We start from the raw sequence: 24,986 nt of genomic DNA on the forward strand, positions 1-24,986 counted from the left end.
GGGCTGACAGAGGATGTTTAGAAGTTTACAGGGAAACAAAGTACAGAAGGTAGAAGTACTTCTGGCAGAAGGAACAACATTTGCGAAGTAAGTAAGGCTCAGAAAAAAAAATTGATATCTTGGTGTCCACAATTCTAAGAAGCTGGGCAATCTTGTGAAGAGTCACTTGTGTGGAAGGAGGCCAGGGCCAGCCCCGCTTCCTCTTTCTGCTTCTCTGGTTCCTAATGACGTCAGCATAAATAGGAAGACTGAGAGGCTCCTTGGCTGCTGCCTGGAGATTCCAGCAGAAGGTCCAACTGTCCCGGCACAAGGAGGTATGGCCCGGCTTCAGGGGCAGGCTGAAGGGCGGGGTGGAGAGCAGGGCAAGTGTGGGAGTCTGGGATAGAAAGGATCGGGAGAGCCTGGGGATGTTGAGTGCGTAGGCATGCTCTGGGGACTTGAGAGGTTAGGGCTTGATCTCTCAAGCAGGCATTGGAATGAGGGGTTGGAGGAGAGAGCTCTGGAGTCAGATATCTGTGTTCTGTCCCTTGCTTTGCCACTAAAGCCTTGGTGACAGTGAGAATATTCTCTCCCCACTTTGGGCTTCTGTCTCTTCATCTTTAGAATAGGAGTATTGGAGCTGACAATCTCTGAGACCCTTTCCAGCTCTGACACATAGATTTAGAAGTGTGTGTTTGTGTGGCAGTGTGTGTGTGTACATATGAGGAATGTGAGGGCAGAGGAAGAGGGATATAAAAGGTGGAAGCTGGAGATTCTCTCTATGCAGGCTCAAAGCTCAGTGTGGTGTGGTGAGCTCAATTTAGGAGTTGCGAGGGTTGTCCCAGAGACATTGTGTAAGACATTTACTCTTCTTGAGCACCAACCATTCATTTCCCCCAAATGTTGTGTGATTAACCTTGTATCCTGTAACTTTGCTAAATTCACTTGGTCTAATAGCTTTTTTTAAAAAATTTATTTATTTTATTTATTTATTTTTGGCTGCATTGGGTCTTTGTTGCTGCATGCAGGCCCTCTCTAGTTGCGGTAAGTGGGGGCTATTCTTCATTGCGGTGTGTGGACTTCTCATCACAGTGGCTTCTCTTGTTGCAGAGCACGGGCTCCAGGCATGTGGGCTTCAGTAGTTGTAGCTCATGCACTCAATAGTTGTGGCTTGTGGGCTCTAGAGCACAGGCTCAGTAGTTGTGGTGCATGGACTTAGTTGCTCTGCGACATGTGGGATCTTCCCGGACCAGGGTTCAAACCCATGTCCCCTGCATTGGCAGGCAGATTCTTAACCACTGCACCACCAGGGAAGCCCGGTCTAATAACTTTTATTCTTTGATAGTTTCCTTAATATTATCTGTGTGCATGAGTATCAGCTGTGAATAAAGACAGTTTTATTTCTTCCTTACCAATCTGTATGCATTTTACTTCTTTTTCTTGATGTATTGCATTGGCTAAGACCTCCAGCAAAATATTGAATAGCAATGGAAGTATAACATTCTTGTCTTGTTACTGATCTTGGTGGGGGGAAGCTGTTGTAGCTTTTTCATAGATGCCTTTTATCAGCTTGACGAAATTATTTTGTATCATGAATGGGTGTTGAATTTTGTCAAATGCTTTTTCTGTGTGTATTGAGATAATCATATGATTTTCTCCTTTAGTCTGTTAATGTGGTAAAATTATACTGACTGATTTTCAAATGTCAGGCCAACCTGGCATATCTGGTATAAACCCTACACAGTCATGGTGTATTACCTTCTTTATATATTGTTGGTTCCAACTTGATAATATTTTGTTAAGGATTTTTGTGTTTATGCTCATAAGAGGTATTGGTCTGTAATTTTCTTTTCTTGTATTGTCTTTGCTTGGTTTTGCTGTAAGAGTATTGATGACTTCATAAAATGAGTTGAGAAGTATTCCCTCCTTCATGTTCATGTAGAATTGGTATTATTCATTAGAATTCATCAGTAAAGCCATCTGGGCCTGGCATTTTATTTGTGAGAAGGTTTTTAATTATAAATTCAACATTTAAGCAGATATAGGCTTATCCAAAATTTATAATTCTTTTTGATTTAGTTTTGGCAGTTTGTGTCTTTCAAGAATTTTTTTAATATTTATCATTTTTGGCACCCTATTCCTTTATACAGATTCAAATTTCATCTAATATAATTTTCCTTCATCCTAAACAGATTCCTTTAATATTTCTCATAGTGCAGGTCTGCTGGCAATGATTCCCTCAGCTTTGGTTTGTTTGAAAATGTCTGCATTTCATCTTTGTTGTTGAAAGATATTTTCACTGGATGTAGATATCTAGATTGGCAGGGTTCCCTCCCCCCCCATTTAGCACTTTTAATATTTCCTTCTATTGTCCCCTGGTTTCATAGTTTCTCATGAGAAGTCTATTATTTTCCTTATTTTTATTACTATGTATGTAATGTGTCTTTTTTTTAAATACATTTATTTATTTCTGGCTGCATTGGGTCTTCGTTGCTGTGTGCGGGCTTTCTCTAGTTGCGGTGAGTGGGGGCTAATCTTTGTTGTGGTGTGCAGGCTTCTCATTGCAGTGGCTTCTCTTGTTGCAGAGCATGGGCTCTAGGCACATGGGCTTCAGTAGTTGTGGCACGAGGGCTCAGTAGTTGTGGCTCATGGGCTTAGTTGTTCCACGGCCGGCATGTGGGATCTTCCTGGACCAGGGATCGAACCCATGTCACCTGCATTGGCAGGTGGATTCTTACCCATTGTGCCACCAGGGAAGTCCTGTAATGTGTCTTTTTCCTCCGGCTGCTTTGAAGATTTTCCTTTTAGCACTGGTTTTCAGCAATTTAGCTACTTACTACTTGTTAGTTAGCAACTTCTTTCTTTTTTTTCTAGTTTTTTTTTTAAGTTAAACATCTTATTTTGTACATACAGAAGAGTATGAAAACTTGTAAGTACAGTTTAAGAAAAAATGATAAAATTGAACAACTGGCTACCCATTATTCATACTAAGAAATTTATTTATCGCACAAATATGTGTCGAGCATCGTTCTAGGTACTTGGGATGCATCAGTGAAAAGAGAAGACAAAAGAAATTTGCCCTTACAGAACAAGTGGGGAGAGAAAAATGATGGAAAGAAATGGAGCTAGTGGGGAGGGAGAATCAATAAACACACTAAATTAGTATATCGTATAGTGTGCTAGAAAATAACATGTGCTAGTCAGGGTAAGAGACACCAGAATTTGGAGGAGGGAGGAAGTGGGTCGAGGCATGTCTCATTGAGAAGGTGCTCTTTGAGCAGAAACTTGAAAGAAGTGAGGCAGTTAGCCATGTGGATATCTAAGGGAAAAACATTCCAATAAGAGGGAACAGCCAGCGCTAAGGTTCTGAGGGAAGAGCAAGCTTGGAGTATTTGAGGAATACTCAGGAGGGCAGTGGGGCTGGAGCACAGTGATCTAGGAAAGCATCTAGAGAATAGTAGGAAAGGAGATCAAAGAGGTAATGGGCGAGGGCAGATTTTGTGAGCCTTTGGAAGAACTTTGCTTTAACTCTAATTGTAACAGGGGAGACACTGGCTAATTTTTATTAGAATTGACATCTGCTTATGGCTTCCATATTGTGAATAAATAATGAGGGGAGATGAGGATGGAAATGGGAAACTTTAGGAGGCTTTCCCACAATTCCAGATGAGATCTGATGAAGACTTAGCCAAAGATGTTGGCAATGGGACAAAATCAAGGCAAAATCCTGATTAAAGACAGAATGGATGGAGAGCAGTAAGGATGCTGAATGCAGACAACTCTGAATGAGTTTCATTGCAAAGAAGGGAAGACAAATAAGGTGTAAGTGGTGGGGGAAAGTGGGACCAAGAAAAAAGGTTGTTTTTTTTTTTTTAAGATGGAAGAAATTACAGCATGTTGTGAGCTGATGGGAGTGATCCGGTAGTGAGACCCAAACTGATGCTGTAGGAGAGAGAGAGGGAGGGAGAATTCTTGGAGCCATGTCTCTGCCTAGGCAAGCATGGACGGATCCTGTGCACTAGTTGGGGGCTTGGCTTTAGATAAGAGCACGAAGAGTCCATTGGTGGCAATAGGCAAGGGCGCATTGTGTATGAGGGCAGACGCTGGTGATGGGAGTCTGTGGGGTGGGGGAGGAGGTTTTTCTGATCAGTTTTTCTAGTGAGGGAGAAAGCAGGTGGAGGCTGAGAGTGGGAGTGGGTATAGTGGAACTGGAGGGGAGTGGAGAAGGTATGAAATCACCTCCTAGGATTGGGAGAGAGAGCGGACTGGGTAAGTGTGGGATGGGGGTCTGGCAGCACTCCTGCATCATAGTCAAATATACTTTAAAATTTTTAAATTTTATTTTGGAGTATAGTTGATTAACAATGTTGTGTTAGTTTCAGGTGTACAGCAAAGTGATTCAGTTATACATATACATGTATCTATTCTTTTTCCAATTCTTTTCCCATTTAGGTTGTTACAGAATATTGAGCAGAGGGACTTCCCTGGTGGTCCAGTGGTTAAGACTCGCGCTTCCAATGCAGGGGGTGCAGGTTCAGGGAACTAAGATCCCACATGCCACATGGCGTGGCCAAAAACAGTAAAAAAAAAAAGAATATCGAGCAGAGTTCTCTGTGCTATACAGTAGGTCTTTGTTGGTTATCTATTTTAAATATAGTAGTGTGTACATGTCAATCTCAAACTCCCAATTTATCCCTCCTCCCCATCGTCAAATATTTAAAATAAGACTAATTGTTGTGGTTTTGTCCAGCTGTGCCGGGGGGGGTGGGTAGGTGAAGGGTTAGAGTTAGCCAAGACTGTGGATTAGCCCAGAAGTAGAGAAATAGGGGGACAGAGTTGAAGGTGGATGCTGAGGGCGTATAAAACATGATCATTTTCTGTACTTACAAACACTGCTGCCTCCTTGCAAACGCCATCTCAATCAGGTCCTCCTTCCTACCGCTTCCCAAGGTGGGAGATAACTTTTATACTGAATTCTATGTCAATCTTTCCTTGGTTTTTCCTTAAACGTTTGCCATGTATTGCTAAACAATATACTATTAATCTAATTTTGGAAACTAGAAGCAATCACAAACCTGGCTGGTAAAGGAAGGATAATATCCCCACTGTTGGATGGAGGCTCCCAGGAGAAGGAAAGTGGACAGAATCTCTGACTCTCAGCTCGGCCACAGAAGACCCCACGTGTGCCGGCCAGCCGGCCCCTGCTCCAGAGATGGCGCTGACCCGGGGGCTGCTCCCCCTCGCCCTGCTGGTGCTCTGCTGGGGGCCCTGCGTGGCAGGGGCCCAAGGTGAGCCCGATCGCTCCCTCCCCCTCTCCCTCCCCCTCCCCACTGCTGGGCCCCATCCCAGAGGAAGCTCCAGACCCTATGCTCCAGCCTTCCCTCCCTTCCTTCCTTGCCCCCCGCAACCCCTGCTGGTTCTCTTCTCTCCTGGTCGTCCCTGGAGTCCCCTCTTCCCTCCTCCCACACTCCCGCTCATTCTTCTCTGGCCTCCTGTAAAGGCCCTCTCCGGTTGTGTGGCTTCTCTGCCCACATTTCTCCCTGCGGCATTTGAGGCCTCTGACCTCCTGGCTGACCATTCCAGTCCTTTCCCTGACACTCCTTCACCCCCAGACACCAGCACCTAGACGGCCTTAACCAATTCCCACCTCAGCGCCCTTGCTCCTGGGGACCCTCGGCCTGGGGGTCTCTCCTCCTGCCTGGAGGACCTGCTGAGATGCTCCCCGGGCTCTTCAGGCCCGTGAACCCCCCTCCCCAACGGCTCGCTGAGAACTTGGCTCCCCTGATAACCCTGGAGACCACGCTCCCTTTCCCAGCAGCTGACCACGAGAGCAGGGTGGGGACGTCCCAGAGTAGGGCCCTGCCACACTGCCCCTTAGGGGCGGGTCTGTGCCTCTGCTCCCAGGCTGCACCCACCCAGGGGCCCAGGGGCAGGGCCTGTGCCTGATGCACGTCCCCACCCTGGGGTGGGAGGGACCCTGTTCCAGGAGCAGGGCAAGGCGGGGGCTCAGGTCATATACTGTGAATCAACTAGACTATGTGTTTCTGTGCAGACAGGAGGGTCCGCGGCTGGCACCCTCATAGCTACAGAGCCCCCAGCCCCGCCCAGGGCTCCTGGGGACCTCTGTCTGGCCTCCAGGAGCCTCTACCGGACTCTGGGAGATGCCTCCCCAGTGCCACACACCAGGAGGGGCTGGGAGGGGCGGTGACAAGGGACATCTGGAGGGGAGAGGTGTGACCCCCTTTCTGCCTCCCCCTGTCAGGGACCTTCCCCCTGCAGACCCTGCGCTGCCATAACGACTACACCAGCCGCATCGTCTGCAGGTGGGCGGACACCCAGGACGCCCAGCGGCTGGTCAACGTAACCCTCCACCGCAGGCTGAACAGGCGAGTGAGGCCAGGCCTGGGGCCGGAGGGCAGGAAGGGCCTCTGCTGTGGGGACTGTGCCGGGGTCGGGGCTGGACGGGGGGCGGGGCGGGGAGGCCCCTGCCCAGGAGCTGCTGCCCCACCAGGCGGCCTGCCAGGCCCGCGGGCTGGTGTCTGACGTCAGGTTTGGGGGAAAACCCTCCTGTGTTAATATCGTTGTTATGATGGTGATGGTGATAATCTTCTCTTGTTTTGTCACAACTGAACAAGATCACCAGGCAGCAATCGATCTTGGTTCATCCTCCCTGTGAGGTGGGCAGAGATATGATGCCCAATTCACAGATGAGGAAACCGAGGCCGTGGAGGTGAGGTCCCTCCCCCAGGCCACACGGTGGGGAAGTGGCCTGAGCGGGACCAGTGTCCTGCGTCCAGCCTGCATGGCTGGGCTCCACGCGCCCCCCGGGCCCTGCCACCTCCAGAGTGGTGGCTTTTCCTCTCTCCTCACCTGGTCTCCGGGGCCTACCCCATTAGGGAATGTGCTCCCACCATTCTGGGATTTGGTGAGAGTCTGACTCACCATAATAGAAATAATGAAACATCTGGCATCACAGGGTCTGGGGCGTCCCCTGGAGGCCGCCCCTGGGAAGGAGCCGCTCTCACCCCACGGCGTCACTGCCCTCCCGCTCTCCCTCCTGCCCTCCCGGGAGCCTCAGTCTCCCTTGTCCGCTGTCCTCAGCCCCCACCCCACCTCCCACCCTTAGCTGTGACCCACTTCCTTCTGCTCAGGGACAACAGATCCCCCCACCCCGACCCCTAGCCCCCCACCTCACACGTCTGCTGCCTTCCTGGCCCCGCCCTGCAGGATCTGCCCTGTCCCAGGCTGTCTGAGGCTGCAGCCGGGCTCCCACCTGGTCTTGCTGCTCAAGGACGTCGCTGCCACCACAGTCCCCACTGTCCCCATGCTGTCAACGGACTCTCTCCTGGGATCCACTTTCAGATGCCAACCAGGCTGCAGCTCCGGAGCCTCCTGAGCCCCTTCTCCTGCAGCCGGGCCCTTCTCTCCTCTGCTTCCCTTCCCATCAACACTCTACTGCCTTCTCCCATTGTGTCCCTAGAACCTGCTCCAGTAAGGATTTCCCTCCCACCACGTCGATCAACCCCCCTGGTCAAGATCATCTGTGTCCTCGTGTAGCTGAGCCTAATGGTCATTTGTCAGCCTTCTTTACCTGACCCATCCACATCACCTGGCACAGGTGACCCCACCGTGCTCCCCTCGACCTCCAAGACAGTCCACTCCCAGGTGTGCCTTGCGCCTCCCTAGCCTCTTGATCTCTTTTGTTCACTCATCCTGATACCCCACGCTCCGCACGGCAGGATGCTCTAGCGCTAACATCACCTGCTCAGGCCGCCTTCCCTGACTGCCCACTGCACGTTGCACGCCATCTGCCCCTTCCCTGCCGGACCTATGTAAAGTTTCCTCCGTTTGACATATGACATAGTTTATCCAGTTGTTTCAGGTGTGTCTCCCTCTACCAGAATGTTGGCTCTGCAGGCAGGGATTTGTGTGTGTTTCGTTCCCTACCAGCTCCCCCTACCGCCCCGCCCTGGCCCTGGACAAAACCTCGCACATGGGAACCACTCAGCAATGTTTGTGAATGAGTGATTTTTCTTCATTCTGTGTCCCCTCCTGGCAGGACAGCCTCGCAGCCAGTGTCCTGCGATCTCAGTGACGGCCCTCGTCCCCGCTGTGTGCCCCAAAGTTTCATCATCCCCCACCGGAGCTCTGCCTTTGCTGACTATGACTACTTCTCATTCCGACCAGACCGGCCTCTGGGTACCCAGCCCACCGTTACTCTGAGCCAGCACGGTGAGGTCTGGGCTTCCGGTGTGGACAGCGGTGCGAGAGGCGGACCAAGAAGTAAGAGCCTTCAAGGGGTGGAGACACCAGCTTGAGATGGGTTTGGTTCTTGGGAGAAGAGGATATGGTCTCCTTAGATGGAGGCGCTGGGGCAGGTTCAAGGTGAGGAGCCCCAGCCAAAGGTACCTCCCCCGCCCCTGATGCTCCAGCCCTGCCAAGCCATTGCCTTCCAACCCTGAAGGCTTCCCTTCTAGAAGCACAGTCCTTCCTATTCAGATACAAACTTTATAGCTTGCAAATCTTTCATCAGTTTGGTCTCTTGCAATGTCTGTGACAACCCATTTTATAGATGAGGCACTTGAGACCCAGGGAAATTACCTAACTTTTCCAAAGGGCCACCATGAGCCGTCATGACGGTGATGGGCCGGACTTGCCAAGTGCTCTCTGCATGTTGGAGATGGAGGTCGGTCCCTTACTGCCCTCGCTGCATGGCCCCCAGTGTGTGCGCTGCGTGTCCACAGAGCCTAAGAAAGTCAATGGTCTTGGGTGGGTGTTGATGACAGTTTCATATAGTTAGATTTTATTTAACTATATGTTAGAAAGAAATATAACCAAAACTTTGAACTCATGCATTCGGGGAAATTATTTCTGAGAACGAGGCTAAATAGAAAATGAAAGTCCTATTATGAAAGTCTACATTCACATGGCCAAAACCATGCCTATCCGGGCTTTCAGCAGACACTGCTGGTTCTTATTTCAATCCCAAAACACCACCAAAGTAGATAGTATTGGGACTTCCCTGGTTGTCCAGTGGTTAAGACTCTGCACTTCCAGTGCAAGGGACGTGGGTTGGATCCCTGGTTGGGGAACTAAGATCCCACATGCTATGTGGAGTGGCCAAAAAACTTAAAGGAAAAAAAAAAAGGAGATAGTATTGTTACTGCTATTTGGGGATAAAACAGACAGAGGGCAGTGTATGCCCACAGCCTCACAGGGGCTGTGGGCAGAGCTGAAATTCAGACCCAGGAAGGTCTGACTTAGCTGCTCCTTGCAAGTGTCGGATGGGGAAGGGGCTCCAGCCTTTGTTTCCTGCCTCTGATCATCACAGCAGCACAGAGCTGTTGCCTGGAGGAGGGGATGGGTTAGGCAGTGGTGAATTCACTACAAATGATGTCCCAAACATGTGTCTGACGGATGAGAAGGAGTCCCGTCCCGGTGGAGCTCAGAGCGTACAGGGCAGGACACACCAGATGTTGTCAGGTGTAATCACTTACTGAAGGTGGGTGTGTGCCACGTGCCGAGGGGCAGTGGACAAGGAGCCCCTGGGAGGTCAGGACAGGCTTCCCCAAGCAGGGAGCTTGGCAGGGAGATCTGCAGGGTGGGAGGGAGGAGAGTGGGAAGAGCATCCCTGGCTAAGGAAACAGTGTGTGCAAAGGCTGGGCGACTTAGAGGGTGAGGCTGGTTGGTAAAATTGCTAATAATTGTGTCTCCAGAGCATCAACTTCAAGAGGACTGGACAGAGGTAGGAAGGAGAGGGGCAAGGGAGACAGAGGCCTGACCTGGACGGGCTTCTGTGTCCTGCAAAGGAGTTTAGGGGTCACCCTCTATCCAAGGCCAGCAAACACCTATGGAGTGCCGGAGAGGAGATATCTTAGGCTTTGCAGCCAAATGGTCTCAGCGGCAAATCCTCAACTCTGCCATTGTGACATGAAAACACATAAATGAATATGTTGGCTTGGCTGGGGTGGTGGTGGTATGGGATGAATTGGGAGATCAGGATTGACATATATACACTAATATGTATAAAATAAGAACCTGCTGTATAAAAAATAATAAGAACCTGCTGTATAAAAAATAAAATTAAATTTAAAAATTAAAAAAATATGTTGGCTGTGTTCTGATAAAACTTTCTTCATAGACAAAAATTTGAATTTCATTGAATTTTGATGTGTGGCACAATATTTTTCTGATTAAAAAAAAAACTGTAAAAAAATATGTAAAAATCCATTTTCAGCTCCCAACAAGCCGTGGGCCAGATTTGTCCCTCGGGCCAAAATTTAACAATCCTTGCTCCAGATAAGAGTGGGGAGAGAGCATCACAGGTCAGATGAGTGAGGAAGCCAGGAGAGGTGAGGGTAAGTGCGCCATGGGAGTGAGGTTTAAGGTGGGAGGTGAGAGCTAGGTTGGAGTGAGCAGACCATAAAAAGAAGATGGAAGCGCAAATCATAGGGAGTAGAAGGGATTCATTCATTAATTTGCTCCTTCACTGAGCACCTACATAGGCCAGGAGAGCATTGAAGTGCTCAGGCAGTATCCCTGCCCCCACTGGGCTTACAGTCTGATAACCAGAGAAGGCTTCATGGTGGAGGAGACCAGACAACTCAGGGATGGGGCACCATAGTGCTTGGCCTCCTAGAGCATGCCCTAAGTCAGGATGTCAGTTCTAGGCCCCCAAAGCTTGGCAGTGAGTCAGGGAGGGGACATATGTGTGTCTGATCTGCTCTGAAGCTACACATGTGGAGATCTGGATATTTCACTTCCTCTGTCACCTCCATCTGTGAAATGAGCTCGTGGACTACATCTCTCAGGTTGGATGAATAGGTTTTCCATTGGTTTCCCAGTCTGTTCAGTTGGGAGCAGCTTCCTAGAGCTTCAGGCTGACAAGGAGTCCCACTGCATGACAGGCTCAGGGGCTAGGAGTGCATGATTGATTAGTGATGCCTGCTGTGGCTGGGGCTGGGGCAGCGGTGCTCTGGATCTGCCATTCTGGGCTGAAGATTTTCTGAGGCTCCAGCTCTGACACGCTCTATCATGCCCTGTCCCCTGTCCGGCATAGAATATTGACATCTCGTTTGGCTCTTGTGGAATTTTTTGTGTTGGAAAGTCATCTCTCAGCATTCAGATATAGAAGCTTCAGGAAGTCTGCAGCCATGCCATTCATGGATGAATCTGCGCACCCAACCCTGTAGGTCCCAGCAGGTGTCTGCTTGCTGTTGGTGATGGAATGATTTCATGAAAAGTCTCTGAAGGTGGACCTACATGTACTCATTCATTGATTCCTTCATTGATTCATTCACTTTGTCCCCATATTCAGTGAACCACTCATCTCAGGCCCTGGGGAGAGGCAAGGGGGTCAGGACCCCACCCCTGATATCCACAAGCTCCTGGACTACTTGAGGGGACAGATGTGGAAGCATCTATATCCTCCAGGGCTATAAGGATCATACAAAGGGCTATGGTGGGGCAGGAAAAGGAGCAAGGGATTCTGCCTGGGGGAGGGGGTCCAAGAAAGTCCTAGGGGAGGAGACATGTCTGCTGGGCACTGAGAAGTGCAGGATGACACTGGACACTGGAAATAAGAAGGTGTGGACAGGAGAGGGAGTAACATGAGTCACAGCGCCCTCTGCTGGGAAGGAGGCCACACAGAGCTCCTCATGGGCAGTGGGGACAGAAGGAAGCTCCACTTGGAGTGTAACTGCCGGCACTTTGTACGGAGCTTATGTTCTGTGCGCCCAGCAATCTGCACGTCTTCATTCACATACACATTGAATCCTCACAATGTAGCAGATGAAGGTCTGAGGCCCACAGAGGTGAGGGGTCTGTCCAAGGTCGCTCAGTCTGTGGGGGCCGTGCTTGGCCTGGAACCCAGGTCTGTCCACACGTGGGCCCTGCAGGCCCTGAACCTCCCACACAGTCGTCCAGCCCCTTAGGGACCCTCTCCTTCCTCTCCCTGCAGTGCAGCCCCCTGCACCCAAGGACCTCAACATCCGTGCTGCCGGGGACGGTTTCCTGCTGTCCTGGAGTGTGGCCCATGGGGGTTCCCAGAGCCACTGGCTGTCCAGCCTGGAGTTTGAGGTGGTCTACAGGCGGCTTCAGGACTCCTGGGAGGTAGGGACGCCACCAGTTGTGCCCTGCACCCACGGGGACCTGGCCCAGCCGGCCCTGCTCCAGCGGCCCCTCTCTCCCCCAGGACGCGCCCACCATCTACTCCAGCTCCTCCCGGGCCATCCTGGGGCCAGAGCACCTCATGCCCAGCAGCACCTATGTGGCCCGAGTGCGCACCAGGCTAGCCCCGGGCTCGGGGCTCTCGGGACGGCCCAGCCAGTGGAGCACGGAGGTTCGCTGGGCCTCCAACCAGGTAACAGAGTCGGAATAGGGACGGCGCCCCCCTGTGGGGAGGGCAGCTCATTACAGCTCCTGGACAGAAGGCGTCCAGGGGTCCGCGCCGTGGGATCCACGGAGGCTCTGAGCCATGCGTTCAGAGTGACTTCCCTGGCCCACCCCGTCCCTACTGTGACTCTGCAGAGGCAGCGGCTGCATCTTACTCACTTCTGGGCCCCAGTTTGCTGCCCACTTTCTGTGGAGGAACAATTACAATTTAATCACAATGGCATATGAGCATCTGTGTTTTCGTGAGAGCTGCACCATATGCAGACATATCAACGTGATTGTGTTAAATTCCCAAACCCTGAGGCTGACATGCCCTCCCAGCTTTGCACAGGGGTATGTGAAGGCTCACAGAATTCACTCTCTGAGCTGTGCTTACACAGCTGGCCCTTCGGGCTGAGTTTAACCCCTGGTCTTTTTGGCCCCAATGCCCATAATTTCTCTGTGATGAGCCTCATGGTGGGCCCACTGAGGGTTAGGGAATGACTGAATGAGGACTGAATGAGGGACTATCTCCCTCCCAGGGAATGAGTCCCAGCCCCAGAACCTCCAGTGTTTCTTCGACGGGGCTGCCCTGCTCAGCTGTTCCTGGGAAGTGAGGTCCGAGGTGGCCAGCTCGGTCTTCTTCACCCTCTTCTACAAGTCCGGCCCCAATGCAAGGTGAGTGTCCCCTGCCTCTGTCCCCTCTGCTCCTCTAGGCCTAGCCCTCTCCAGGCCTCCTCCTGCCCCTGGGGGCCCAGCAGATGCCACAGTTCATCCGGAGGTGTCATCCCTCATGTGGCCCTGCCTCCCCCTGCCCTCGCCTGTGCCGTGATCCTCAGGGAGGAAGAATGTTCCCCAGTGCAGACGGAGGAGACCAGCAGCCCTTACGTCCGGCACTGCTGCCAGATTCCCGTGCCTGACCCCAGGAACCACAGCCAGTACATCGTCTCTGTTCGACCAAAGGAGGAAGAGAAACTTATAAAGAGCTCAGACAACAGTGAGTTTGCCCCCAGCCTTCTGCATGGAGAGTCTTGTGACAGCACTGTTTCCTTTGTGACCCGTAGAAACTCAGGGTTCCTCATGGCCCAGTCTTCATGTCTGTCACTTTGCATGAAATGCAGTCCAGCAACCCAAACTGAACAGGAGCAAGTCTAATGTTTAAATTCTCAAAAAATATATAAATGATGTGGTTGATAACACATCAGTCCAATTCTGAAAATACTTTCCCCATTCGTTTGCTCTGTGTTCTCAATCTGAGTTTCCAGACCTTTGGCAACTGATACCACTCAGTCTCAGTTGCCCTCTCAGCATGTCCATTGGGATGTCCAGTGTTATTTTACACCTAACATGCTCCATAATGTATGTCCCTTGTCTCTCTTATCCTGCTTTTCCATATCCTCCCCACTTCCCTAAATGGTAAGTCTTTTTTAGTTGCTTTACCCAGAAACCTTGGGATCCTCCTCGTCATAGCTTTCTCTCAAATGCCACATCCAGTCTCCCAGCAAATTTTGTCACCTCGATCTTTTTAATACACCTAGAATTGCACCATGTGTCTACTGCAGGCCTTAGTGCAGTGAGGTCTCCCTCTCCCATCCTTGCAGTCCCTTCAGTCTCTTCCCAATCAGCAGCCCATCTGATTTTGTTAACACATAACCAAATTATGCCCCTCCTCTACCCCAAACCTTCCAAGAGCTCCCCTCCTGCACAGAGGAAATAACAAGATCCCTGTCACAGCCCACAAGACCTTTCTGACCTACTCCCCTCGGCCCTTGACTTCAGCCTCATGGCCTCCTCCACATTGGGAGACTCTCTGGGCACACCCCTGCCTCAGGGCCTTTGCACCTGCTTCCCTTTGTTCTCTCAAGTTGCATGGCTTCCTCCCTCACCTCCTTCAGGCCTTTGCCCAAATGTCACAATCTGTATGAAACCTTCTCTGAAAAGCTTATATAAAATAGCACCCAACCCAGAAATCATGGGTCACCCCACTTTCTTTTCCCACAGTACTTATCACCACCTGACGTATATTTATCTATCGTGTCAGCTTTGTCAAGACAGGGACGTTGCTTTGTTCCCCAGAGCAGCACCTGGCACACAGTAGGCCCTCAAAGTGTGTTGAATCAAGGTACAAACATTGCCTGACAGTACAGGTCTCTCCCCACCTCCTGTCCGCTCTCTGTCCTTTGCCCACCCTCCCTTCCTCCAAGGCTCCCCCCTCCCTCATTGCCTCAATCTACACCCCATGGATTTTCTTAGGATGGGGATGGGGAAGGGAGGGGCCAGGGCTGGTGTGGGAAGGGGTGAGGGGTAGGAGGAAGGAGTTCCTTCTTCTTGAGGCCTTTGAAGCAAAACAGGGATAAAAAATAACAATGTAGCTAAATAGGATCTTCTTTTTTTTCTTCTTCTTATAATAATAATAAATTATTAAATTAATTATTTAAAAATTAAATAGTAACAGTAATAATTATTTTTGTCCCTGCTGTACTTTGATGACTCCAAAGAAAAGCAATCTCTTGTATTTGCTTAGCACTTTTTAAACAAATACTTTAATTTCATTGGAGTATAGTTGATTTACAATGTTGTGTTAGTTTTAGGTGTACAGCAAAGTGATTCAGTTGTGCATGTACATATTGCCTAGCACTTCAATATCGCAGAGTGTTCCGTGCTCTGTCCTTTTAACTGTGAGAGACACAGCCCCTGGTTAAGGGCAGCAGGTGTGCCAGGTAGACCCAGTCTGAAGTCTCCAGCTTCCCCAGTGGGTGGCTTTGCTAATGCCCAGTTTCTATGTCTGTAAAGGGAGGCCCCAGTCACACAATGGAAAGAAGGAGATCAGGGGTTCAAGCCCAGGTCTGACTCTGGAGGCTGCATTCTTCTCCCTTCTGAGATCCTGCCTCTCTTCCCCTCCCCCTTCCAAAAAAATCTGGGAGCATTGCCTCCTGCAAAAGCCAGATGATCCTTCAGTTTCTGTACAGCCTGAACCCTAAGAGATCTCAGATCCGCTGTCCTGGGATAAATCAGGCCGGCGCTGTCCTGTTGGACCCAGTAAACAAGCTATTTCCCCATCTGATACCATTCATCCCAGTTATGGGCCAGTGGTGAGCTGGTAGAAGGCTCAGACTCACCATTCTGTCCCGTGGCCCTCACCCCGGTCCTGAGCAGGAGGAAGAGCGATGACCGTGGTCTTTGTTTCATAGATGCGGAAACTGGCGCTGAGACCGGTGGTAACTGGATAAACTGACACATCAAATGCAGAGCCTGGGCTGGAATCCTCGGCTTCTGTATTAGTTTCCCATTGCTCCTGCAACAAATTACCACAATAATAAAAAAGACTGAAATAGGTTTCACTGGGCTGAAGTCAAGGAGTCGGCAGGACCACAGTCCCTCAGGAGGCTCTGGGGGAGAATCCATGTCCTGGCCTTTTTCAGCTTCTAGAGCTGCATCCCTTGGCCCCTGGCCTTTCCCCCATCTCCAAAGCCAGCAAGGGAGCATCTTTGAATCTCTTTCTGCTCCTGCCAAGTGCCTTCTCTTTGTAGTCAAATCTCCCTCCTGCCACCAGCATATAAGGACCCCAGTGATTACATTTATATTATTTTTTAAAATTTAATTTTATTTATTTATTTTTAAATTTTTTGGCCACACCACAGAGCATGTGGGATCCTAGTTCCCCGACCAGGGATTGAAGCCCTGCCCCCTGCATTTGAAGTGCAGAGTCAAACACTGGACCGCCAGGGAATTCCCCCCACTGTGATTACATTTAGAGCCCACTTGGATAATCGTGTCCCCATCACAGCATCCTTAACTTAATCACACCTGCAAAGTCCATTTTGCCATGTAAGGTAGCAAGTTCCAGGGCAGGACCTGGATACTATTTTTTTTTTTTAAACAGTTGTGTTTTTTTGTTTTTTTTAAAATTTTTATTTATTTTTGGCTGTGTTGTGTCTTCGTTTCTGCATGAGGGCTTTCTCTAGTTGCAGCGAGTGGGGGCCACTATTCATTGCAGTGCACGGGCCTCTTCACTGTCGCGGCCTCTCTGGTTGCGGAGCACAGGCTCCAGACGCGCAGGCTCAGTAGTTGTGGCTCACGGGCCCAGCTGCTCCGCGGCATGTGGGATCTTCCCAGACCAGGGGTCGAACCCGTGTCCCCTGCATTGGCAGGCAGATTCTCAACCACTGCACCACCAGGGAAGCCCCAAGACCTGGATACTTTCGGGGGTCGTTGTTTATTCTTCCACAGCCTCTCTCTGGTCCTTTCATCATGGCAGCTCCAAATCCTGCCCCGAGAGTCAGCCTCAGGGAGGGGTGGGCACAGGGCCATTGGAACAGCCTGGCCTGTGTCCAGTACTAATGAGGGGATGGGCCTCTCAGAGCCTGGATGGTGTGTCCGCAGTGAGCACCTCCGAGTTCCCTCTCGAGATGGGCAGTCTGTACCTGTGTCCTGTCTCTGGAGGACAGGGGTCTGTCCCATGCCCGGCAAACCCTCATGAGGGGCAGCCAAGCGAAGACAGGCTGGAGCCACGGGTGGAGAAGGGCACCGTTCCAGGGCCTGAAACTCTGTTCACCTTCCCTTCTCAAGGCAGCATAAAAGGCAGGTGCCTGGAACAGATGCTATCAAAGTGGTGACTTTGACTCAGCCCACGTCAATTTCAGGTAAAAGGCACAGATTGTCAAATGCGGCTTCTTCAGCTACTGTGAGTAACCAGTAACCCAGCCACCTCATTACTGATCAACACACTGCAGCTTATCTCAGCATCTCCCAGGGAGGAGTTGGTCTGGCCATGATAGATGCTGGCACCCCAAGTAGGGGCACAGAGACCCGTGATGGTGGGACCTGGGGTCCTGGACCAGTGGAGAGGGCACCTGTGACCAGCCTGGAACACAAGGATTGTTCCACCAGAGGAATGTTAGAAACAGCGTTCTCTAAAAGTTTCCCTCCCTGCAGTCCAGATGGCTTGCCTGACCCTCAACGTGACCAAGGGCAGAGATGGCTACACCCTGCACTGGAAAGAAGGAAAAATGCAGGACAAACGCATAAATCTCATCCTCCAGGTCCAGTACAAGAAAGAAGCAGCCTCATGGGAGGTGAGGGCCTGTGCCCGAGGAGTGGCCTGGATGGGGGAAGGGGGAAGCGAGAAAGACCAGGGAGAGTGCCACCGGCCAGGTTCCTGGCTCCCAGCAGGTGCCCAGTCAGCGGGAGCCACTGGGACTTGGCGGTCATGCCCCTGTGCAGTCAGCAGGTCACTATCCTTCCCTTGGGGAAGGAACTGAGACTCAGAGGTGATGCGAACTTGGCTGAAATGAACACGTGACCCTGAATTGCAAAGGAGGTGTAGACATCAGGACGAGAGACAGCTGGAGGAAGGGTTTTCAAAAGTCATAAAGGGGGCATTTCTTCACGAGAATCTCATCCAGAATGCAAATGTGCAGCTGCTAAGAGGAGAGCTGCTCCCTGCGAGGCGGGCAGGGCTCCAGCCTGGGACTCAGTATCTGGCCCCCACCCCCAGGTATCCATCAGGGCCTGTGGGCAGAACCTGGGGCTCCACAGAGGCCAGTTCAGAAACCTCGGAGCCAGCCCCGGACCTTCAGGCTGGAAATGGGGAAACTGAGGCCAGAAGGGGGTGTGTCAGTGATGGAGCTGGAAGTGGCCCCTGGGCTCCTGAACATCTGTCTAAGGGTCCAGAGTCCAGTCATCTTGCACTGCACTCCTGGGAAGGCCATAATTAGGGTCCAGGCTGTCCCAAGAGGAGCTGGGAGGCTGAGGGGGGACATGGTGACTGACTCCTCAGGGTTTCTGGGCCTCGGTGTTGTCATATGTCACGGGGCGCATTGCAAGAGGTGCTGTCCCTGATCCCGTCTGGGTGCCGCCCCTCTGTGGGCACTGGAGTGTGGTCCTCCGCGGTGGGAGTGATGCCGCCTCAGATCTGGGGATGTGACTACAAGGTGACGACTGATGGGCAGCAGGAGATCTGGGGTGCTGAGGCGGGAGGGCTTCATAGCTGTGCCCACGCGCACCAGACCTCAGCACACCTGCTCACACACCTGCACCCACAGGAGACCAAGACAGAGGACTTCCAGAACGCCCACAGCATGTGCCTGCCACCTCTGGAGCCTGCCACCAGGTACCAGGCCAGAGTGAGAGTCAAACCTGACCCCCAAGGCTACAACGGGATCTGGAGCGAGTGGAGTGAGGAGAGCTCCTGGGACACTGAGTGGGGTATGTCCTCCCGGCCCCCACTCACCCCTCCAGGCACAGCCCCACTGGGCAGAGGATGGGGGTGATATGGACATGAGATGTAACCCCACCCCAGGCTAGCATCCTTCCCTGCCAGGTGTCATTAGACATGAGAAAGTGACACCCGGTGTGCAACACAGACTGCAGGTGAGGTCTCGAGAGGGCAGAGGAGAGCACGTCTCACCAGCAGGTCTCCCTAAGCCTGGACCTTAGCCCTCTATTAATATGGCCCATGCTTTCATTAGCTTTTGTGGCAGCTACTACCCAGGGACCACTCAGCCCGAGTTTTCTGTTACCATGAAGAACTACAGACTGGGGCCTGGGATTGGAAAGTTTTGGTCTGATTTCTCAACCTTCCCTGAATCTGCACTTGCTAATTTCATTTATCTGTCACCATCACCATAGCGGTCACCAGGAGACAAGTACAGAACAAGGTCCGGGAGGTGGTGGCAGAGAGAGGAAAAAGTGTTGGCAGCAAGGTCCCCAGTCTCAGCCAGCCGTAGCAGGGAAAGAGCACGAGGAAGAGGACCCCAGCCAAGCAGAAAGAAGGGCTGGGCCACTGGACCTAAGGGAAGGAGACCAGGGGAGTCCTGGAGGCGCCCAGCCTCTGAGGGGCTTGAGGCCAAGCGGAGAGTTGTGAGGGCCCCTGATGGGCCTTTACACCTTCTGGTTCCTCCACCATCACCCCTTTCCCTGTCTCGGCCTCTCCAGTCCTCCCTGTTCTTGACGACCACCTTGTATGCTGCCACCTTCAGGAAGTGCCCTATGATTGCCTCTGGCTGCAGTCACTGCCCACCTACAGCAACACCTGCTACTGGACAGGATCTAACCCTCTGTGTCCTGCCAGCCATCCAGCACTGTGGGTGGCTCAGACAAATGCCCTCTTCTTCTTAGTCTGTTTCTGGCCTCTTCTTCCCCTCTGCATGCCAAGGCAGCAACTTCACCTCATCTCCTGAGCCCCCAGCCCTTTCCCTCCCCGAAAGTTAATGCTCCTTTTTCCTCCTGGCTGCCTGGAAGTGCTGCCCATGTGGGTCCTGGCGCTCATCCTGGTCATCAGCACCTTGATCCTGCTCGTGTCCCTGTGCTTCTGTGGCGTCTACGGGTACAGGTAAGGCGACTCCAAGATGGGGGCGGGCGCTACCCAGGGCCCCAGACGATGCCAGAGACCCCACAGCTGACTTTCTCCACTCTCTGCTCTGCAACTCACACCCTGTGGGGCCTTGGTCAAAGCTGCCCTCTCCCTGGGCTTTAGTTTCACCTCTGTACATGAGCACCAGGCAGCTGCCCTGAGGTCTTGGGCAGCGGTCACCTCCCTGCTGTCTTTCCAGGCTGAACCAGAAGTGGGAGGAGAAAATCCCCAGCCCCAGCAAGAGCCACCTGTTCCAGGTAGGGGCAGGCTGTGAGGGCGGCGGAGCTGCCGGACCCCCTGTGCTCCTGCGCCCACGTCCCCACGCCCGTGTCCTCCTCCCCTTCCGGTGGGCCCTGAGTAGGGGTGGTATGTGGCCAGGGCAGGGGCTGGGAAGCTCTAAGAGCCGGGCCGGCCCCTGCAAGCCCAGCACTGCGATCCCCTGGGCCCCCCCGATGCACAGGGTACCCCGCCCGCGGGGACTCCCGTGGAGCAGCAGAGAGGGTTGGCGTGGGGTTGCCAGGACCCAGGGGGCGCAAGGAGAGCCTTAGTCACATCGGGGGCAGGGGGGATGGTGGGAAGCCACGTGGCTTCCCCAGGACAGGACAGCAGCGCTGAGCTCTGGAGGATGGAGGGTGGTGGCAGGTGGGAGAGGCCACTGCTGGCAGAAGGCGAGTGGAGGGTGGAGACAAGACTCCTTGGAGAAGGGACCTGAGGGGCGTGGGCGGTGAGTCTGGGGCGCAGCACGGGAGGCTGAGAGGACCCCGGGGAGGGCACCGGCACGTGGGGAGCAGGAGCCTTTTGGTCAGGCAGGCAGGGCCAGGACTGCCTTGGGAGGGTCTCACGGCCAGTGTGGAGGAGACTAGGGGTGAGCATGGAGACAGGGACAGCGCAGATGGGCGTCCTCGTGGGAACAGGCTGCCCGTCCTTGATGTCCCAGGGCCCCTGCGAAGTCCCAGCCCCTCTCTGGCCTTGTGTTCCTGGTGTCAGGAGGGCGTGGTCGGTCCTGCCCATGCTGAGATGCCGCCACGTCTGGGGGCTCCCGAACCCTCGCCACCCTCAAGGCCCTGCCCCCACCTCACCTCCTGGGGTGCCCCCACCCCACAGGCACGAACGCCCTCTCTCCCCCCAGAACGGGCGCGCCGGGCTCCGGCTCCCACACAGCATGCACGTCGTCGGCAGCGGGAGCCACGCACACAGGGGGCTCTGGGGCGGCAGCTGCCCTCAGCCGGAGGGGTGAGTGTTGGGCGAGGGTTCCCTGGGGGGTGGGACGGTGGCTCCCTCCTGCACATGGGGGGCTCGGGGGAGGCGGCCTCGGCCTGGGTCTCAACAGGAACAGGTCCTTGGAGGTTGGCTGCACTAAAGCAAGAGGTGCCCCGGCTGGATGGAGGGAAGAGCTTCCCGATTCCCAGCTTAGGGAGGGTCGGGGCCAGAAGCAGGAGACTGGGGCAGATGACCTCCCCCGGCCCTGCCGCCCAGGGAGACTCCACGCTGCCTCGGCCCCACTGGGTGGCAGAGGATCTGCGAAACCTCGTGGCCTCAGCACCTGAGCGGCCGGCTCACCACTCACCCGCAGGTGGGGCAGGTGAAGGCCAAGGGCATGGCCGAGCCCAGGCTGGGCGCTGACGCTGGGTGACGGCAAGGAGCGGGAGGTGGGAGGGGCCACAGCTGGCAGAGCGTGACCTTGAAGGAGAGCACGGAGGCTGGAGGGGGAGACCCACAGGGAGGCTGAAGGAGCGCCCGTTGCCTGTTCCGGGCCGGCTCCCTCACCCTGCTCTGCGTTTTCTGTGAGCTGGGGGGAGCCCGGCCTCCATCCCACCTCCTGGCTCCCTGTGCACAAGCTGAGGCATCTTTCCAGGGTGGTGCCAATGTCCCTGCCCTTGTTCTCCCCACAGGGCGTCCCCTGTAGACTTCGGGCACAGTGAGGTGTCCCCTCTCACCACAGAGGACCCTAAAGATGCGTGTGACTCATCACCTGAGCCTGACATGACTCTGGTCACCTCGGACCTCCCCACGGAGCAGCCGCCCCGGCCCCCGCCAGAGCTGGCCACCCCCTCGAGCAGGCCTGAGAGCCAGGCTTCCGGCTTTGATTTCAATGGCCCCTACCTGGGGCCGCCCCACAGCCGCTCCCTGCCTGACATCGTGGGCCAGCAGGGACCCCTACGGACAGGCACGAGCAGGAAGCCGCAGCCCCCAGAGTCCCCGAAGCACCTGTGTCTGCCCACAGCGGGGCAGGTGCAGCTGGTCCCACTGGCCCAGGTGATGGGGCCGGGCAAAGCCAGGGATGCGGACCTGAGGTCCAGCCCAGGCACCGAGGGGAGCCCTTCCCTGGAGTCAGGGGCAGGCCCTGCCCCTCCTGAGCCTGGGGTGATGGTCGGTGGTCAAGGCCTGAAGGACAGGGCCCCCCCAGGTCTGCCCACTGGCTCTCGGGGTCCTGAGGAAGGCACTGTGGCCACTGGTTACATCACCACTGCAGATCTGATGTTCACTTTGCCCATTGGGGCCCCATCTGCCTCCCAGGCTTCCCCTCTGGGCCTCCCCTCAGACCAGCACCCCTACTTCCATCCTGGACTGAGTGATGGGCTCCCTGCATCCTTGGCCCTCTAAAGCCAGAGTTTGAGGGCTATGTGGATCTCCCTCCAAGTATGGACCAGTTTCCCTAGCCCCCTCTGGCCAGTCCTGTGCCTCCTGCTGTCAACAGCCCTATCCTGATCCCAGGGGACCCCAGAGAGATGTGTGCCCAGCCTTCCCACCCGCCCAAGAGGCTCCTCATCCTGAAGTGTGTAGGTGACTCTTCCCTCCCCTCCAGCTTTGGAGTATGCCAGGTACCTCTCCAGGGCAAACTCCTGGAACTAAGTTACCATGGTCAAGATGCCCATGCCAGGCTGAGTGTGAGGGACAAAGTATAACTCAGATCTTCAAAGGGTGAAGCCACTGCAGGATCCAGCACCACTGAGGAGTGACAGCATGCCTGGAGAGGTCTAGCTGCTTCCTCTGACTCAGCTGAGGCTCTGCATCTGCCTTTCATCCCCTGGCTCCTTCCCCAGAACTTTCCATGTGTCAGAGGAGACACCGTAGTAAAGAGCGGTGGTTCCCAACCTTTATCATACACCAGAATCAACTGCAGAGCTTGTTACAGCAAGAGTTGTTGATTCAGTAGGTTTTGGGTGAGACCCTTAGGTTGTATTTCTCAGGAGTTCCCAGGTGATACTGATGCTGTTTGTCTGGGGACGGTACTTTGAGGACCTTGGTGTAGAAGCAAGGGCTCAAACAAGAGCTATACCTGTGCCCATTATTGGGCAGAAACTGCTCGCAATTAAGATTAATTATGAGCAATTAATCAAGATTCTTCTTTGTTCCCCTCTGTTACTGATTTTTAGTTTTGTTGTATTGTGGCAGAAAATGTAGCCATGATACAATACAGAATTCCTCCTCTCTGGAATTTCTTTAAACTTTCCTTGTGGCTAAGTAGATTGATTCATCTATATCTATCTGTCTACCTATCTATCTATCATTCATCTATTTATCTATTCCTTAGGAATAAAAGAAAAAAGCAAGAAAAGATAATCTTTATTTATATATTATATACATATTGTATATTATACAGTTACAAATATACTTATTCACCTATATAATCTCACTTATTAATTATTGTTTTATATAGGTTGTATCCAGAGGCAGTAGAGGGAAATAGCTCCGATTCTATAGTTAGATTGCCTGGGTTCAACCCCCAACTCAGCAACTTAGTACCTTTAGGCAAGTTCCCAACCCTCTCTGTGCCTCTGCTCCCTCATCTGTAAAATGGGATGATAATCATACACGTCTCGCAAGGTGCCCAGGAGGATTAAGAGAGTAAAGTGCCTGGTATAAAATCAAATGTTATCTAAGTGTCAGCTCTTAAATAATTTCTCTCATTCACTCACCCATATTTGTTGAGTGTCTACTCTGTGCCTTGTACCGGGCTAGTTCCTTGAATCCTTGTAATTATATTTTATCTATGTGATCTGCCAAATATGAAGCAAGTATATTACATTTGCCAACTGAGATTTTAGTTTTATCAGATTCTCTTAAATTTATAAGGATTTGCCTCATGGATTGTCCCATGCCGTTCAGTTTTAAAAGGTTTGTGATCATTGTATCTTCAAGGTTGTTATTTATTTTTATTGTAAGTATCCTTCTTTGTCCTATTTAATACACTTGGCCCTAAATATTGTTTAATCTGATATTAACACTGCCATCTGCAGTTTCTTGTTGTTATTAGCATTTGCCTTTTCCATCCTATTATTTTCAACTTTCAATCCCTTTGTGTGGGTGTGTGTCTTGAAAACAGGCTAGAGCTGCATTAAAACACATGTAATCCAATCTGAGAATCCTGACCTTATGGCCCTCTGCTTTTATGGTGATAACAAATAAATATTTGATTTTCTTTCTTTTTTTCTTTTTCACTTCCCTTGCTTTTGATACAATAATATGATTTTTAAAATAATGGTTTTATTTTACACAGGTAACACATAAACTTTAAAAAGTCAGTTTGAAAGGGTGTAGAATAAAACTGTCCTGATTCCGTCTCCTCACCAGAGGAAACCCCTGCTGTGGGTTGCTCTGTGCTCTTGCAAAGTGCCCCCTTGCATTTATAAACTTGAGCTTAGATTGACTACTTCCTTCCAGGCCCCCCACCTACAAAATTTGATTCTACTCAACAGATTGTTCTGGACCTTGCTTTTTCCAGTTAATGTATCTTTGAGATCTTTCCATAATATTCTTTCTTTTTAATGGCTACATAGTATTCCATGGGGTGTAGTACATACATCCACATCTCTCCCTACCCCAGGCTAAGGGAACACACTGTTGCCTTCGGTGGTTTCTGTTTCTGAAAGTCAAACAATGTTGCAATAAACTTTTATATACCTATCTTTTTGGTCATGTTTCCCAAATATTTTTAGAAACAAAATTGCAAGGTCAAAAGGTATGCATTTTTCATTTTGCTCCCTATTGTCTAAAAAACTACTTCTCACCAGAATAGTATAAGAGTACCTGCTCAAGAGAATGAAAAAACAAGCCACAGACTGAGAGAAAATATTTGAAAAAGACATATCTGATCATGCGCCATTATCCAAACTGTTCAAATAACTCTTAAAACTCAACAATAAGGAAATGAATAACCCAACTGAAAAATGAGCAAAAGACCTGAACAGACACCTCCCAAAAGAAGGTGTACAGATGGCAAATAAACATATGAAAAGATGCTCCACATCAAATGTAATTAGGGAACTACAAATTAAAA

General features: G+C 51.9%; 1 protein-coding gene across 1 annotated transcript; it reads left to right on the top strand.

Annotated features, from left to right (window-relative positions):
• The first annotated feature begins 233 nt into the window (after positions 1 to 233).
• LOC309641306 (cytokine receptor common subunit beta-like) lies at positions 234 to 23,589 on the top strand. The gene is given in 18 exon segments (XM_082421158.1): positions 234 to 314; positions 5,041 to 5,267; positions 6,242 to 6,369; positions 7,537 to 7,597; positions 8,044 to 8,211; positions 11,939 to 12,090; positions 12,173 to 12,326; positions 12,329 to 12,340; positions 12,894 to 13,029; positions 13,191 to 13,348; positions 17,287 to 17,426; positions 18,396 to 18,558; positions 19,594 to 19,684; positions 19,905 to 19,962; positions 20,835 to 20,938; positions 21,598 to 22,292; positions 22,295 to 22,362; positions 22,366 to 23,589. Coding segments are annotated over 17 exon segments (2,610 nt in total). The 5' UTR covers positions 234 to 314; positions 5,041 to 5,191; the 3' UTR covers positions 22,612 to 23,589.
• Positions 23,590 to 24,986: the final 1,397 nt, after the last annotated feature.

The sequence above is a fragment of the Balaenoptera physalus genome, assembly GCF_965194825.1.
Source record: "Balaenoptera physalus genome assembly, chromosome: 13".
Taxonomy (NCBI): domain Eukaryota; kingdom Metazoa; phylum Chordata; class Mammalia; order Artiodactyla; family Balaenopteridae; genus Balaenoptera; species Balaenoptera physalus.